The sequence below is a fragment of the Thamnophis elegans genome, chromosome Z (genome assembly GCF_009769535.1).
Source record: "Thamnophis elegans isolate rThaEle1 chromosome Z, rThaEle1.pri, whole genome shotgun sequence".
Taxonomy (NCBI): Eukaryota; Metazoa; Chordata; class Lepidosauria; order Squamata; family Colubridae; genus Thamnophis; species Thamnophis elegans.
In genome coordinates this window covers 55,753,073-55,768,637 of record NC_045558.1, presented here as the reverse complement: position 1 = coordinate 55,768,637, position 15,565 = coordinate 55,753,073, and the positions used below count along the sequence as shown (strand labels likewise).

Here is a 15,565-nt window from a genome sequence, read left to right as displayed (position 1 = left end):
TTCTTCACATTTGGAACATAAGGAAGATATAAAGAGGAATATAAAGAGGGCTGTAACGATAGAGGGAAAAGAAATAACACTGCCACTTAGAGGCTGGAGCTTGGAAACATTGTTTTTTTCTTTCTTCTCTTTGATCATTTGACACTTCAAGATTTTTCAGCTTGTTTACTGAGAGTGATAATAGGAAGAGCACAGGTTGTTTACACAGGTGTTCTTCGGGAGTTCTATCAGCAGCTGGATTGGAGGGAAGACAAAGCCTTGATTTGAAAGATTATAATGAACTTGCTTGAAATCTAACAAAAAGCCTTGAATGCTATAGTGGCAGTGTTTACAAGTTGGAAGGATGGCACAACAGGAAAAAGAAATTTTAATACTGCAAATTATCATGTTTGAAATTCAAAAAAATAGTAGTAATAACAGAGAAAATTGAGAAGAGATTGGAGAATATAGAACACAAAACAGAAAAATTTGATGGAAAAATTGAGGATGTTTATCAAATGAAGAAAGTGGAGGACAGAGTTCTAAAAGTTGAAGAAAAAAATGAGCAAAGAGATAAGAAAATTGTGGATACTGACAGCAAACTGAGCATGGTTGGAAATGGCAAGAGCGGAATATGGAAAGGGGAGATAGAAGGACTGGAACTCTACCCCAGATTTCAAAGTATAGAAGAAGAAAAAAGAAAGATTGATGGAGGTAAGGAGAGAAATCTTGACAGAAGCCCAGTGATAACCAAATACAAGGTGATGAAAGGAGCAGATGGAGGGTTTCGAGTTTTCATAAGATATGAAATGAACAACAAGTTACGAAGAGAAGTCCATATAAGGCATATCAAGAAAGTAATCAGAATACTAATGCTACAAATGGCAAGAGACATAAGACTGCACTATTTACTGGAAAGATACAAGTTGATGTAATGAAAGTGTATGATGAAAATTAAGTTAAACTTAGTTAAATTTAGAATATTATGTATAAAATGAAATGATAATAGTTATAGTCAGATAAATGATTGATAATGCTAATAATGCATAGATATATTAGTTTGATAGTATGAAAATTTATATAAACCACAAATGGAGACTCTGAGGAGGTTTAAAAGCTTTGTTATTAAATATAACCAATTTTTATTTAGAACATGTTATAAAGATGTAATGTTATTGGATGATTTTAGGAGGATTTAATGGAATGCCATTATATAGTTTTACTTTAAATGTAGAATATTTCATATAAAAGGATGTAAAAACAATTATAGTCAAAGGTTGAGGTACAATAACAGTAATATATATAAAAATATATCTGATTCAAAAATATGTGATTTGATATAAATTGCAAGTGATGACTATGGAAGGGATGCACAGAAATTTTGTAACCAACTGACACATTTTCTATAATTTGTAATGGAAGATGGTTTTATGTTTCTTGTTTTTTGTTCTGTTCATTTGTTTTTGTTTAAAAATAAAAAAAACATATATTTTTTTAAAAAGAACTGGTAATAAAAAAGTTGAATCCCATCACTATTGAAATCCAACTCTTACTGTTAAAAGTGCAATAATGAAACCAATACAATGCAGACTATAGATAAACCTGGAAAGAGGGCTTGTTACTGTCTATTGTATGAAAACTTTGAGTTTATTATTAATCTCCTCTGTTTGAAGAGATGAGTGTATCAAATTGAAAATTTGATTTCTATCTGCCTGATAGAAAAAGTACCAAAAAAATCAGGAAGAACAGTTTATATTACTGACACTCACAGGATTGCTTGCCTTTGTGATGACATGTACTGGGATTGGTTGCCACAGGAGCTCAGGATTCCAGATCTGATCACCAATAGGAGGGAACATACCAGCAAGATTTGCTTGGGCACTCATTATGGTTCGATCAATTTCAGTGCTTTGGATTAAGATCTAAGAGAAATAAAAGGCAATTGTGTTACAACTTAATATATTTTTTTCTGAATTTTGCATGCCCAAGTAGAGATAAGAGTTAAGCCCGAGTGTGATGGAGAATATCCCGTGGAAATAGAGATGTGGTAGAGAGACAACAGTGTTTTCTTTGTAGCTAGTGTATTTCTTTAGTTTAATGTGCATACTTTAATAAGGTGCACTTTGCAATATATACTGTTTATTTCTTCCACTGAGTGTACTTGTTTATATGTATGATTACACATTTTGTGAGTAGTTATGCCCTTTCTTGAAGCATTTTATGGAAATTTACAGGGTGAGAACTTAACAGTTCAAATATATACCAATTCAGAAAAAAAAGAACTGTGGGAATAATTGCAGAGACCTGCTCCCACAGAATGTGCCGTAGTGCACATGAAACAATGAAAGCGCATGGGATGTGGAAAACAGGATAAATGACTCATAAAAGTAACTGGCCATAGCCAGCTCTGGCCCTAATTGATAACATTGTGTGCTAGTGAGTGTAATAAGAATAAAAGGGAGTTTCAGACTCTGTTCTGAGCTCTCATCCCGAGACATCTTGCCTGCGTGTCTTATTCCTCATGAGAGACCACCACACGTGGTGACCCCGATGTGATCCTGTGCTGACAGATATGTCCCTGCTAACCCTCTGCTTACCGCCTGGAATAGGCTTGGTGCACCCGATGACGTCGCTGGCGACTGACTCAAATTTGTAAGTATGGGGGGTGGAATGTCTGCAGCTCAGAAAGTGAATGTTGAAGAGCTTAGGCAATTAGGCAGAAAAAAATATTTAAGCATCCAAGACCGTAAAACTACCAAGCCTCTCTCTAAATCAGAGGCTGAAAAATTGCTTGCCTACGTTTAGGCTAACTGTCCATCTTATCCAGAACATGGTTCCTTAAAAGCTGAGACATGGAGGAAAATTGGCGCAGTCCTCCACCAAGTTCCGAGGGCTCCCCCAGATGTTCTTTGTCTGTGGAAAATTGCCTATACATTGATTCAGATACATGCTGAATCCCCTCATCAGCTGTTGTTGAATCCACCTCCTTATCAAACAATGTCTGTTATGTTAACAACTCCTGCTCCAGACTTACGGGTTTGCCAACCCATGGCTCCTGAAGGTTTTTCCCAACCCATGTGCTGTCAGACTACTGCTGACAGCTCCTCTGGCCCGCCCAACAGCCAGGAATTATTAGAGGAGCTTATCAAAAAGCAATAAAAGAAGGAGGTTTAGACGCCTCCGATTTGCAGGATAGTGAGTTGTTTCCAGTCACATACCAAAATACACAAGCAGGTATTGTTTTTGACTGGGAACCAATGCCCCTGGTAATGATTAAAAATTAAAAACTGCGGTAAAGGATTATGGAATTACCAGTCGCTACTCCAGAGGACTTCTTAATTCTCTAGCGGGTCCCTATGAACTGCTACCGCAGGACTGGAAAGATTTGGCTCGGATGTTGCTTAATGGAACCCAGTATGTGGTGTTTGAGTCCGAGTACAAAAGCAAATGCTTAATAGCCCTACTATGTGTCAGGCTTTTGTGGATTTTGCATTACAACCTTTCCGTAATTCTCATCCTACTTTTTTGGTTTACCATTATATGGATGACATTTTGGTTGCGGCTCCTGGCCCAAAGGGTACAGTACAACTTGTGCTATCAGAGCTTATTACATTATTGGCCTCGTTTGGACTTCAAGTAGCCCCAGACAAGATTCAAACCCATGAACCTTTTTCCTATTTAGGCCTTAAGGTTTTGGCCTCGTACTCATCTCCGGTAGTACCCTCCATCAAAATACCCTCGCCTTTGACTTTGGTTGCCTTGCAGCAAATTATAGGCACCATAAATTTTGTAAGACTCTTTTTGGCTCTTACCACTTCGCAATTAGCCCCATTATTTATGGCATGAAAGGGACCTTTAGGCCCCTCTTCTATTGTAATTCTTATTCCGGCCCAGGAACAAGTGTTTAGTTTAATAAATGAGGCAATGACCACCCATTGGGTGGCTCGAGCTCTACCAGATCACCCACTCTCATTGGCAATCTTTGCTACTCCTCCGTTACCCACTGGGGCACTTATACAATGCCATGACAAAAAAGTTTATGTTGTAGAATGGTTACACCTCCCTCATACTCCACGTAAGTCCATCAGTTCCCAGCCTCATTTAATGGCTCTTTTAATAAATAAGGCTTGCTTTCGAGCTAAATGCCTTATTGATTTTGATCTTGCTGGATTGTATGTCCCCATTTCTCTTACTGTTTGGGAACCCCTCTTGGCCACATCTGATGTCTTACGACTTTCCTTGGCCGATTGGTTGGGTTTTGTGTCTTGTCATTTACCTTCCGATCCCCGTTTTCAACTTTTCCTCAACGTTCCCCTTTCTCTGTCTACTTCCTTGGTAACCTCCCCTCTCTTGGATACGTTGATGCTTTTTGTGGATGGGGGAAAAACATATGGTTCTTGTATGTGGCAACAGGATGGATCCTGACACACAAAAATCACCCCGCCTCAATCCTCTGCTCAACGTGCTGAACTTGCCGCTACAATTTTGGCTTTTCAGACTTTTCCCCATTTACCCTTTAATTTGATTTTGGATAGCCTTTATGTGTATCGTGTTCTTATTTCTTTGCCTAATTCCTATGTTTCTCCCTCTTTGGATGACTCTCTCCTAAGCCTTTTTCTTACCCTTCAACTCCTTTTGCAACGTCGTGTTTGTCCCTTCTTTCCCGCCCATATTCGTAGCCACTTGCCTTTTCCGGGCATGCTTCAAGAGGGCAATGCCCGGGCAGATGGAGCTGCTTCTGCAGCCTCCTCCATTTTAGTCCTTTCCCCAGTTACTCCATGGGATAGTCATGCATATTTTCATCAGAATAAAAAAGCTCTTATGAAACAATTTTCTCTTTCAGCTCAGGAGGCATCAACCATTATTCAACAATGTCCTACCTGTAGCCTTCAAGCACATGCAGTTCCCCAAGGTGTCAACGCAAAGTTGTCAATTGTGGCAAATGGACGTGACTCAATATTTGCCATTTGCCCCTTGGAAATCTTTACATGTTTCCATTGACACCCAATCAGGCTTTATTATGGCCACCCCCGAATGGGGTGAGGCCACCAAACATGTTATCAATCATTGTATTTGGACTTTCTGTGTTTTGGGTAACCCAACAGAGTTGAAAACTGATAATGGCCTGGCTTACACTAGTTCCGCCTTTGCGGCGTTTTGCCATCGCTGGTCCATTATCCATAAATTTGGTATTCCTTATAACTCCACTGGTCAAGCCATTGTGGAACGAGCTAATCAAACTTTGAAAACTGCTCTTGCTGCACACTCCAAAAATAAAGGGGAAAATAACCCCGGCTTACCTGGAATACAAAATGTTTTAAATCTTACTCTTTACACTCTCAACTTTCTTAATGTTACCGGCACCCCGGGTCTCACGGCTGCCAGCAGGCATTTTTCTGCTTCTCCTGCAGACTCTCCACGTCCACAAGTGTACTACCGACATCTGCCAGACCCGTCCTAGAAAGGCCCTGCCTCCCTCATTACTTGGGGTCGTGGTTATGCTGCAGTTGAAGACCATGGTGAAATTATCTGGACACCTGCTCGCTGTGTCCGGCCTTACATGGTGCCTGCTGATGTTCCCTTGGTGTAGTACACATGACTTGGGGGCCTGGGGTCCCAATTCTTATTTACAGGACTTGAAGAAGGTTTCACAACTTTTTAATTTAACTAATTGTTGGATTTGCTTACATATCCCGGCTGATAGCAAAGGTGGCATGGTGTTACATGCTATTCCCTTTAATGAAACAGGATGGGAACAAGCTACCTGGCCTAGAACGCAAAGTTTGCTCAACATCACATATGATGTAGCTACCTGTGTGCAGGAGCCTGCTCATTACTGTTTTTCCAGCACAGGCCGATGGACGAATGCAACATATCTTGGCACCCACACTAATTGTGAGACGAAATTTTTTCAGCTTCTTTGGCTGTTTGATTGCCTAATTTCACTTTTTTTAAGATTACTGATAGTGGGATCATTGCGATGATGAAGAGGTGAAAGTGAATCACCCTGGAAAATTCCTCGCTTGATATTAACCATTCCGTAGATCTCATTCCCTACTGCCAACTCAGTTCTCCATTGTTTCATCGCCTTTTCAGTAAAGGATGTAATATTTTTGCTAATGCCAGTTGTTTCTAAGCATTTTATGATCCAACTATGTGGCAGTGAGTCAAATGCCTTTTTGTAATCAATCCAGAACATATTCAAGTTCATTTTTCTGTTCTTACAATTTTCTAATATTATTTTATCAATTAGGAGCTGATCTTTTGTGCCCCTGCTCCTTCTTTTGTTGCCTTTTTGCTCTACTGGCAAGATGTTGTTTGTTTCCATCATGTTATCTGCAATAATGCCTGTGAGTAATTTGAAGGTTGTTGGCAAGCATGTTATTGGTCTGTAGTTTTCAGGTGTTGTTCCTTTAGTTGCATCTTTCTGAATCAAGTATGTTTTTCCAGTTGTCAACCATTCATCAATTTGGCCCTTTTGTAAAATTTCATTCAGTTGCCTGGCCAATATTGCATGTAAACTGGCCAGATATTTGAGCCAGAAACCATGTAATTGGTCCTTTCCAGGTGATGTCCAATTCTTTACCTTTTTTACTTGTTTTTTGACCATTTCTAATACTTGCATTTGTTTGTTGCTGCATCATCATCATCATCATCATTATTATTATTATTATTATTATTATTATTATTATTATTATTATTATTGGATATACATCATATGACCAGTGAGGCATTTGGGTAGCATTCATTTAAATACAGATAATAATAGCAATAATAATACTTGCTACATTAATCATACTTATGTAATTATATTTGTATTAGAGTCAATTTTTTAGTTGTTCACTGTTTTTGTGTGCCATTCTAATAACAACCACAATATTATTTAAACATACATAGTGATACCATCTTTCAACAACTAATATTTACATCTAGCTCAGTGTTGGTGAACGTTTTCTGCACCATATGCCGAAACAGGAGCACGCACGTGCGTACATGTGCCCATGTGCCAGAAACTGGAAGAGGAGCCAGTTACTGGCACTGGCCACCTGGTCTTCCAGTTTCTAGCATGAATGCACACACAGGGGCCAGTTGGCTGGCACAAATGCACATTCCAGAAACCAGAAGAGTGTCACTGAAGCTCCCCTCCAGCCCGCCACTGAGAACAAGTCATCATATCCCCCTTCCATCCCTTCTGCCAAGGGAGTGCGCCCACTTCCTGCCAGTGTGCCTCTTACCCCAGCCCCAGACAGATGTTCCTCTGGTGTGGACTCAGCTCCTATACAGCCCTGCCACCCCAGGAGAGCAGCAATGGCAGTGGCAGGGCAAGGGGCAGGAGCTACCAGCCAGCTGGGGGTGAGGGTGGTTCTCACACTGCTGCTTGTAGCTGGGATGCTGGAGGAGAACCGCTGCTGCCTCCTTGGTCACAGCCAGCCAGTTGTTCCTGGCTGGAAGTAGCACTGTGAGAACCTCCGCCACCTCCTCACCTGCCACTTCTGTCAAGGGAGCATGACTGCTACGGCGCTGGACAGATGTTTCTTCGGAGTGGATTCAGCTCCTGTGCAGCCCTGCCACCCCAAGAGAGCAGCAGCGGCAACAACAGGGTGGATGGTAGGAGTGACCAGCCAGCCAGTGGCAAGGGGGCAGCGGTAGTTTCTCCAGCATCCCGGCTGCAAGCGGCAGCATGAGAACAGCCTTCACTCCTGGCCAGCCAATAGCTCTTGCCCATTGTCCTGCTGCTGCTGCTGCTGCTGCTGCTGCTGCTGCTGCTACTCTTCTGGGATACCCGAGCTGGCCAGGCTCTCCATGGATGCATGTTGGTACCATGGGCTGGAGGGCTGGGGCCATGCAAGAAGCTCACTCGGGCAGGGAGGGAGGAAAGTCCTGGCCCACCTGTCATGGTTGACAGCTCTCTCCCCTAGGAAGCTACCACTGAGATCCCCTCTCTGCGTCTTTGGGCATACAAGCTGGTCTTCACGTGCGTATCCATACCAGAAACCAGGCCAGGTGGCTGGCACACATGCACATGCTGGAAATCGGAAGATCATCTTCCTGGCACGTGCATGCACCCCTGGCAGCTGCTCTTTCAGTTTCTGGTGCTCCCGCACATATGAAAACCAGCTGGCTGGTGTGCCAGAATCCGAAGAGCAATTGGTGCATGCCCAGAGAAATCGCTCTGCATGACACTTCCGGCACATGTGCCATAGGTTCATCAACACAGATCTAGCTATTACTTTTAGTATATTATATAAAAATATCTATAATGATATTGCTCCTTGATCTTGTTTCTACCTCTATTTTAGCTCTCAATAAAGCCAATCTTATATTAAACAGCATTTCCTTTCTAACCATCATTTCTTGCCCACTTTATATTTCAATTCTTATTCATTTTTTGACTTGCCTCCCAAACACCTTCTTTGGGTCTTTGTCTGTCTACACCTTTCCTATTTAATACAAATATTTCTTCCATCTCTACTATCTTTTGCTGCCATACATCTGGAGTATCTTCTCTTCAAAAATATCTTTCTTTTTATCCAATCCCATTTTTGATCTCTTAATATATATTTGATTCATAAGTCTTTATTGTCTTTTCCTTCTTCTCTTCTTGTTTTATTTGTTGATCTATCTGTTCTGTCTCTTTGTCTGGTCTTTCTATTATCTCCTCTATTTCCTGTGTTTTATGTTCTTCATTCATTGCTCCTTATTGAACATTTTCTGATTTCCCTACAATGTTATGCATTAACACTTTTATCTCCCTGTGGTTCTTTATCAGCATATCATAAGTATTTCTGAGCATCAACACAATTTCTTTTTGAAATCCACTCATCTCCCCCTGAATCAACATGTTGTCTTATTTTGACAGTTACAAATATAGCTCATTAGTCTATTGTAGTCTGTCACCACCCAAAGCCTCAATTGTCTATGACTTCAGAAAGCCATCTTAGAAACCATTTGGTTAATCCTAGCATTGCTCTTCAGGGGAATAAAATAGTTACAGTTCTTTGTGTCCCAGAGTTAGTCAATTAGTTCCATTTAGGTAATCCAGGAAGATTTCCAAATGTCTCCTTAAGTCAACTCTGTAACTTCAGTCATAGATTTTAGGATTTAAAGTAGCTTTCTTTAGATGTCTTCCATAAATAATCTCACAGTTAATCCTTCAATAACCATGACATATATAGATATAGAACAGTAGAGAGCACAGCAGTCCTCCAGATGTTATTTATTTTCACTCCCCCCCTTGTCAGTACTTTCCAAGGTTGTAGGAGTTTAGTATATATTCCATTCAACAGTAGATGGCTCCTTTAGCTTAAATTTCAATGTTGCATAAAATCTGATAAATGTTTATTTCAGGGGTGGGTTTTTTTTTGCAAATAGTCAATATTCAGAAATAATTCCAGCATATTAAAATGCCTTACCAAAATATTGCCAATAAAGTTTAAAAATCCAATTTTTCTATCTTTTAATGATTTTGCACTCTCCCTTTAATTCCATTTCTTTCAGGTCTATAATTTTTCTCTCTGTAATTATTCACAGCTGTGACAAGCATTTCAAAGAGTCTCTTTTCCAAGGTTTATTTTCTTTGGAGTTAGGTTCTAGGTAAAAAAAGAATCCTCTCACCTAGTTTCAATCACTGTACACCTGCATTGCTCTAGCACGTTCTTTGTTTCTTTGGCTGCCACAGCTTCACAGCAACCATAATGGCTGCCTCTCCTTTTTGTCATTGGATGGGAGGAAATCCCTGGGTCCATCTGGAGAGCTGCCACTTCTGCGACCTGCAGGGTAGCCCTCCTTTCTTTGTCAACCCTACAGGGTGATTTTAGCCTTTGGGGGACCCTCCAACGAGGACAATTCACAGGAGTTCATGGAGCCCCACTCCTTGTGTTCAATCATGCCATGATGTCCACCCAGAATTTCTAAGCTATCTGTTTTTGAAACTTCCATTAAAGATGAAGGGAGTTGAGACATCCATTAAAAATGTCTGAATATTAATGTGATATTTCTTAAAGTTTTGAATGAGGACTAGAGAAGCCCAAGTTGAAATCTACTCTCAACCATAGAAGCTTATGAATGACTTTGGGCTTCGCAGCCCAACATTTCCTAACGTGTTATTGTTGAGAGAAAAATTGAAATCTTAACCTGTCCTGGACACAGAAATCTGACAGACAGATATATTAATTGATAAAATATACAGAAAATTACATTTATTCATCTGCAATTTCTGTAAATTGCTAGCACTCAGATATTATAGAATATATCTGAGAATATATAATAACAGAGTTGAGACTTGGAGGACTTCTAGTCCAACTCCCTACATCACTTCAGACAAATGTTTATCCAACATCAAGTGTTGAAGGATTCACAACTTCTGGAAGCAAGTTGTTCACTATGTCTGTAACAGTGCTGGGTTTCTGCCAGTTCACACCGGCTCGGGAGAACTGGATGGTGAAATTTACCGATCCGGTGAGAGGAGATTCAACCGGTGGACCAGGAAGTAACTTCCGGAACGCCTGCCTTGGCCCTGTCGCTCGCTCGCTTGCTCACTCCCGTCTGTCTGGAAGTCGCTCCATCACTCACTCCCCCCACCGATCCGCACTATCCTAGCCCAATTCGGTGTCAAGTCCCATACCTGGGAGTGGAGGTGGTGGAGAAGCATGGAGAGGTCCAGCGGCACGATCCACCAGACAGCAGCAGCAAGCTCAGGAGTTTTCTCCTGGATTCTTCTCTGTCCTGCCTCCTCTGATCTCCCAAAGTTCTTTACACAGCATGTGATAGCTTTCTACTGGATTCCCCTCTGTCCTGCTTCCTCCAATCTCCCAAAGTTCTTTCCCCAGTGTGTGTTAGCTTTCTCCTGGATTCCCCTCTGTCCTGCCTCCTCCGATCTCCCAAAGTTCTTTCCCCAACATGTGATAGCTTTCTACTGGATTCCCCTGTCCTGCCTTCTCTGATCTCCCAAAGTTCTTTCTTCAGCATGTGATAGCTTTCTACTGGATTCCTCTCTGTCCTGCCTTCTCCGATCTCCCTAATTTCAGCCCTTAATCCTCCAGTTGTCTATTTTTGGGAGGTTTTCCCCTCTCTTCCCCCCCCTCTTCATAGGAGTCCCCAAAAAATTTGCCACATGGCTTGGGTGGTGATAGTCATGTGATTGAGTGTGCATGAGTGATGTCAAGTTGGCCATACCTGCCTGGTGACATGACTGCCAAGCCACGCCCACAAAATAGGCCACACCCACAGAATAGGTTCTAAAAAAATTGAAACCCACCACTGGTCTATAGGTATGATAAAAGGTATATAGGAAACATGTATAGTTTATCTTTCGGTATCAAAATTCTGAATCCTTGATGTTTTGAGCAACATATGACTAGAATTAGATAAAACTCATTAATGTGCTTGTTCTCACCTCCTCTCTGTTGTAACCCGCACTCAGAAAATCTGAATATCTCTTCTTTATGTATTGTCCAAGCTCATACTGCTGCTGCATCCCAATCTATGGAAAAACAATATAGCCATGAGTTACTTAAAAAGGAAAATGCATTTTCCAGTTTGCATGATCTAAGTAATAGCCATACCATAAGCTTTTACAGGTAATCGTCAACTTATGACCACAACTGAGCCCCACATTTATTTTGCTAAGCGAGACAGTTAAGTAAGTTTTGCCCCAATTTACGACCATTCTTGCCACATTTGTTAAGTGAATCACTGCAGTTGTTGTTAAATGTGAAAAACAGTTATAAGTCACTTTTTAAATGCCCTTGTAACTTCAAGCAGTCATTAAATAAACTGTTGTAATTTATAAAGCTCCATACTCAGCCTTGTAATATTGATACAACAGTTTACTAAGATAGTAATATGCTGTCCTGACTCTTATTGCATCTCTGGATAATTCATTAAAGTTGTGACTACATTGGATTTTTTACCAGCTGATAAAAAGTCAATGGCATGTATTATTATTCTTTATTTGAAAGTACCTCAATGTGGAATCTGCCAATGACTAGTTAAACTAGTCTAGTCGCATAGTCATACTTCCCCAAAAATGATGTATTCTGATTTTATTTTAGACTACAGTATTCCAAACAAAAGTCTTCTATTCTATGGAAAGTAGATTCTTTACATGTCCTCTTCAACACATAATAGCTGATTTGGAACTGGTTCTATTTTGATTATGTCCCATCAAATTGTTTTTAACTCCTAGCAGCCACAAAGATATACAGGTGAAACTCAAAAAATTAGAATATCGTGCAAAAGTTCATTTATTTCAGTAATGCAATTTAAAAGGTGAAACTAATATATGAGATAGACTCAAAGCAAAGCCATAATCATCACTATTATGACAAATCACGGCTTGAACTATCTTGCTTTGCATGTAATGAGCCTATCACATATCATATATTAGTTTCACCTTTTAAGTTGCATTACTGAAATAAATGAACTTTTGCACGATATTCCAATTTTTCGAGTTTCCCCTGTATTTTCTCTATTGTAATCTATTCTTAATCTGTTATTTCAAGTCTCTTAATGGGGTACTCATTCCAACTGTAACTGAGCCCATCCACCAAATATTCATTGCAGAATATTTTTTTCTATATGCATTTTTGGGAAACCGGGAAAGAAAATTTTAAAATCATCAATTGTTATATGCATTGATGGGGATAAGTGGGTTGATGTATGCAACGGGCTGCAGCAATGGTGGGAAAATAGAAAGGAATGGTAAATTTTATTTATCAAGAATAAAATTGTAGTGCCAAATTGTACCAATAGTCATTGCATCTTGCATTGGCATGCCCTTGTGGTGAAGAACATTCCATCTGATTCAGGAGTGGGTTTCAATTTTTGTTACTATTGGTTCTGTGGGTGTGGCTTATTTTGTGGGTGTGGCTTTGTGGTCATGTGACTGGGTGGATGTGGCCAACTTGTGAAATGTGGTGAAACTCACTTAACAATGCTCTTGCTTAGCAACCAATATTTTGGGCTCAATTGTGGTCATAAGTTCTCTCTCCTCCCTCCGTCCCTCCTTTCCTCTTTCTTTCTTTCTTTCTTTCTTTCTTTTCCTCTGTCCTTCCTTCCTTCATCCATTCCTTCCTTGTCTTTCTCTCTCCCTTCCCCTTTCTTTCTTTCTTTCTTTCTTTTTCTTTCTCTCTTTCTCTTTCTCTCTCTTTCTCTTTCTCTTTCTTTCTTTGTCTCTTTCTCTCTGTTTCTCCCTTCCTTCTTTCTTTCTCTTTCTCTTACTCTTTCTTTCCAAAGGGACACTATTGGTGGACCTAACTAGTTTTTATGCACCATAAAATATATGGCACCTTACAAAGTTGACCCACCAACTGAGCAACGGACACTTCACTGCTGTGAAAAAAATATTCCTTGTATTTACATAATATTCCACTTTTATAGTCTTTATAAACATATTTATTTCCATAAGAGAAGAAGGAAATCAGCTGGCAGAAGTGGGCTGCATTGTTAATAAGAGGGGACAGCCAGCTTTACCTTTCCTTTTCATCCAAAGCTGGTGAAATAGTGGTTATTCTGAATTGGTGACAGAAAAGGATGAAGTGAGGGGCCAATATTTTTCTCTCTTGTATCCATGCAATATAAAGGCATTATTATGGGTGCCTTATTTGTCTGGATAACAAGAACAGCTTGAGAGGAACAGAGACATTTTATCAACCCAGGTATTCTATCAGGTATAATACTGTTTGGACAGAGTTAGCTAGCTAGATAAATAGAGATAGATGATAGATAGATAGATAGATAGATAGATAGATAGATAGATAGATGATAGATAGATAGATAGATAGATAGATAGATAGATAGGAGGGAGGGAGGGAGTGAGTTCCATCTTCTGAATCCATTTTCCAGCATGGGAAATATTCTTCGAAATTTTAAATACCTAAAGGCAAGGTATTCACCAAACTGGACTTGAGAGAGGTGTATTACCACATACAAATTAGCGAGGGAGATGAGTGGAAGACTGCTTTTAGTCAGCTTTCAATTCAAAGTCAGGCCATTTGGACTACAAGGAGTACCCACAATCTTCATGCAGTACATAAATGAGGTGCTACATGAGCATCTGTACTATGGAGTGTTCATTTATCTCAATGACATCTTGATCTTTTCTGAAACCCTGGAAAAACACATGAAGCTGGTATGGGAAGTCCTGGAAAAACGTCTAGCTGCCAAGCTATATGCAAAGTTTCAAAGTGTGAGTTCCACAAAACCTCACTAGATTATCTGGATTATCGCATCTTCAACAAGGGGATAGAAATGGATCCAGGAAAAGTGAAAGCTGTGTTAGACTGAAAACCTCCAAGTACTTGCAGACAACTAAAGAGATTTCTTGGATTTGCAATTTCTACAGGCAGTTCATTTCGGCTTTCGCAGAAATTGCCCTCCCATTGACTGAGCTATTAAAAATGGGACCTTCTCCGACAAAGCCAAAAGCAAAGCAAACCCTAAAGTGGACAATAAACTGTCAAAAAGCCTTTGAGAAATTAAAACAGCTCTTTGCTCAATAGCCTATACTGCAACACCCTGACTCAGAATGACAATTCATAATCCAGATGGATGCCAGTGACGTAGCTGTAACTGCGGTGCTACTGCAAAAGAATAAAGAAGATGTGCACTTACTTCTCCAAAAAACTCACCACTACTGAAAGGAGGTGGGAAATTTTGGAGAAAGAGGTGTATGAGATCAGGTGCTCTCTGCTCACTTGGAGACATTTCCTGGAAGGGGGATGTGCCGTTCGAGATCTGGACTGACCATAAAAACCTCAAAGCTCTCAAAGCCCATCAAAGACTGGGCACAATACTTCCAAAGGTTCCAATTCGAACTGAAACATATCCCGGCAGGGAAGAACGTGCTGGCAGATGCCTTGTCAAGAAAACCACAATATGACAGTAAGAAGGAAGAAGTGGTTCACCCCCATCCTTTCTTCCTCTCTCCAAAAGGCATCCCAGGTCACCACCCGAAGGCAGGGTAAACTGATAACAGCAATGAAATTGGTGTTCCCAGCAGACCCGTGGCTTAACATTAATAAGGACATCCTAATGATGAAGGATGGCTTAGCCTGGAAGGTGTCCAAACTGTACGTCCCTGCAGGGTTGAGGCTGGAAGTTCTACAGCGAAGCCATGATGTGAAAATAGGAGGCCACTTTGGATTCCTAAAAACACTCCACCTTGCCAGGAGCCAATTTTAGTGGCCAAAAATGAAATTGGAAGTGGAAAATTACATTAAAAACTATGCTACTTGCGCAATGATGAAACCACTTCTGGAGAAGTCCCCTTGACTACTACAACGAATGGCTGTAGGGTTATTACAATGCATCATCTGGATGGTTCTTAGAACTGTGGTTACACGTGTAAGCACAAACTTCAGCAATTCTTTGCTTGTCAGCAATTCTTTACTTGCAGAGTTTCCCAGACATGAACAAGGACACGGGATGATACAATGTATAACCTGTAACATTTACTCATTTGAATGTATAACACTTGATTCTTTCAGTGTGTGAGAACATGCACATTCTCACGAACACCAGTGATGTAATTACTAACCAATTACTGTGCCTTGGAGACTTGTTAACCAATATTGTAATAACATGT

At 40.3% G+C, this 15,565-nt stretch overlaps 1 protein-coding gene across 1 annotated transcript in view; it reads right to left on the bottom strand.

The window, feature by feature from the left end:
* The window catches only part of LOC116521162 (prostatic acid phosphatase-like), a 117,916-nt gene that overhangs the window by 54,146 nt on the left and 48,205 nt on the right, over positions 1 to 15,565 (bottom strand). Inside the window, exons 3-4 of the mRNA XM_032235859.1 lie at positions 11,375 to 11,461; positions 1,749 to 1,901 (exon numbers count right to left, since the gene is read on the bottom strand). Of these exons, the coding sequence (XP_032091750.1) occupies positions 1,749 to 1,901; positions 11,375 to 11,461 (240 nt within the window). The remainder of the gene's footprint in view (positions 1 to 1,748; positions 1,902 to 11,374; positions 11,462 to 15,565) is intronic.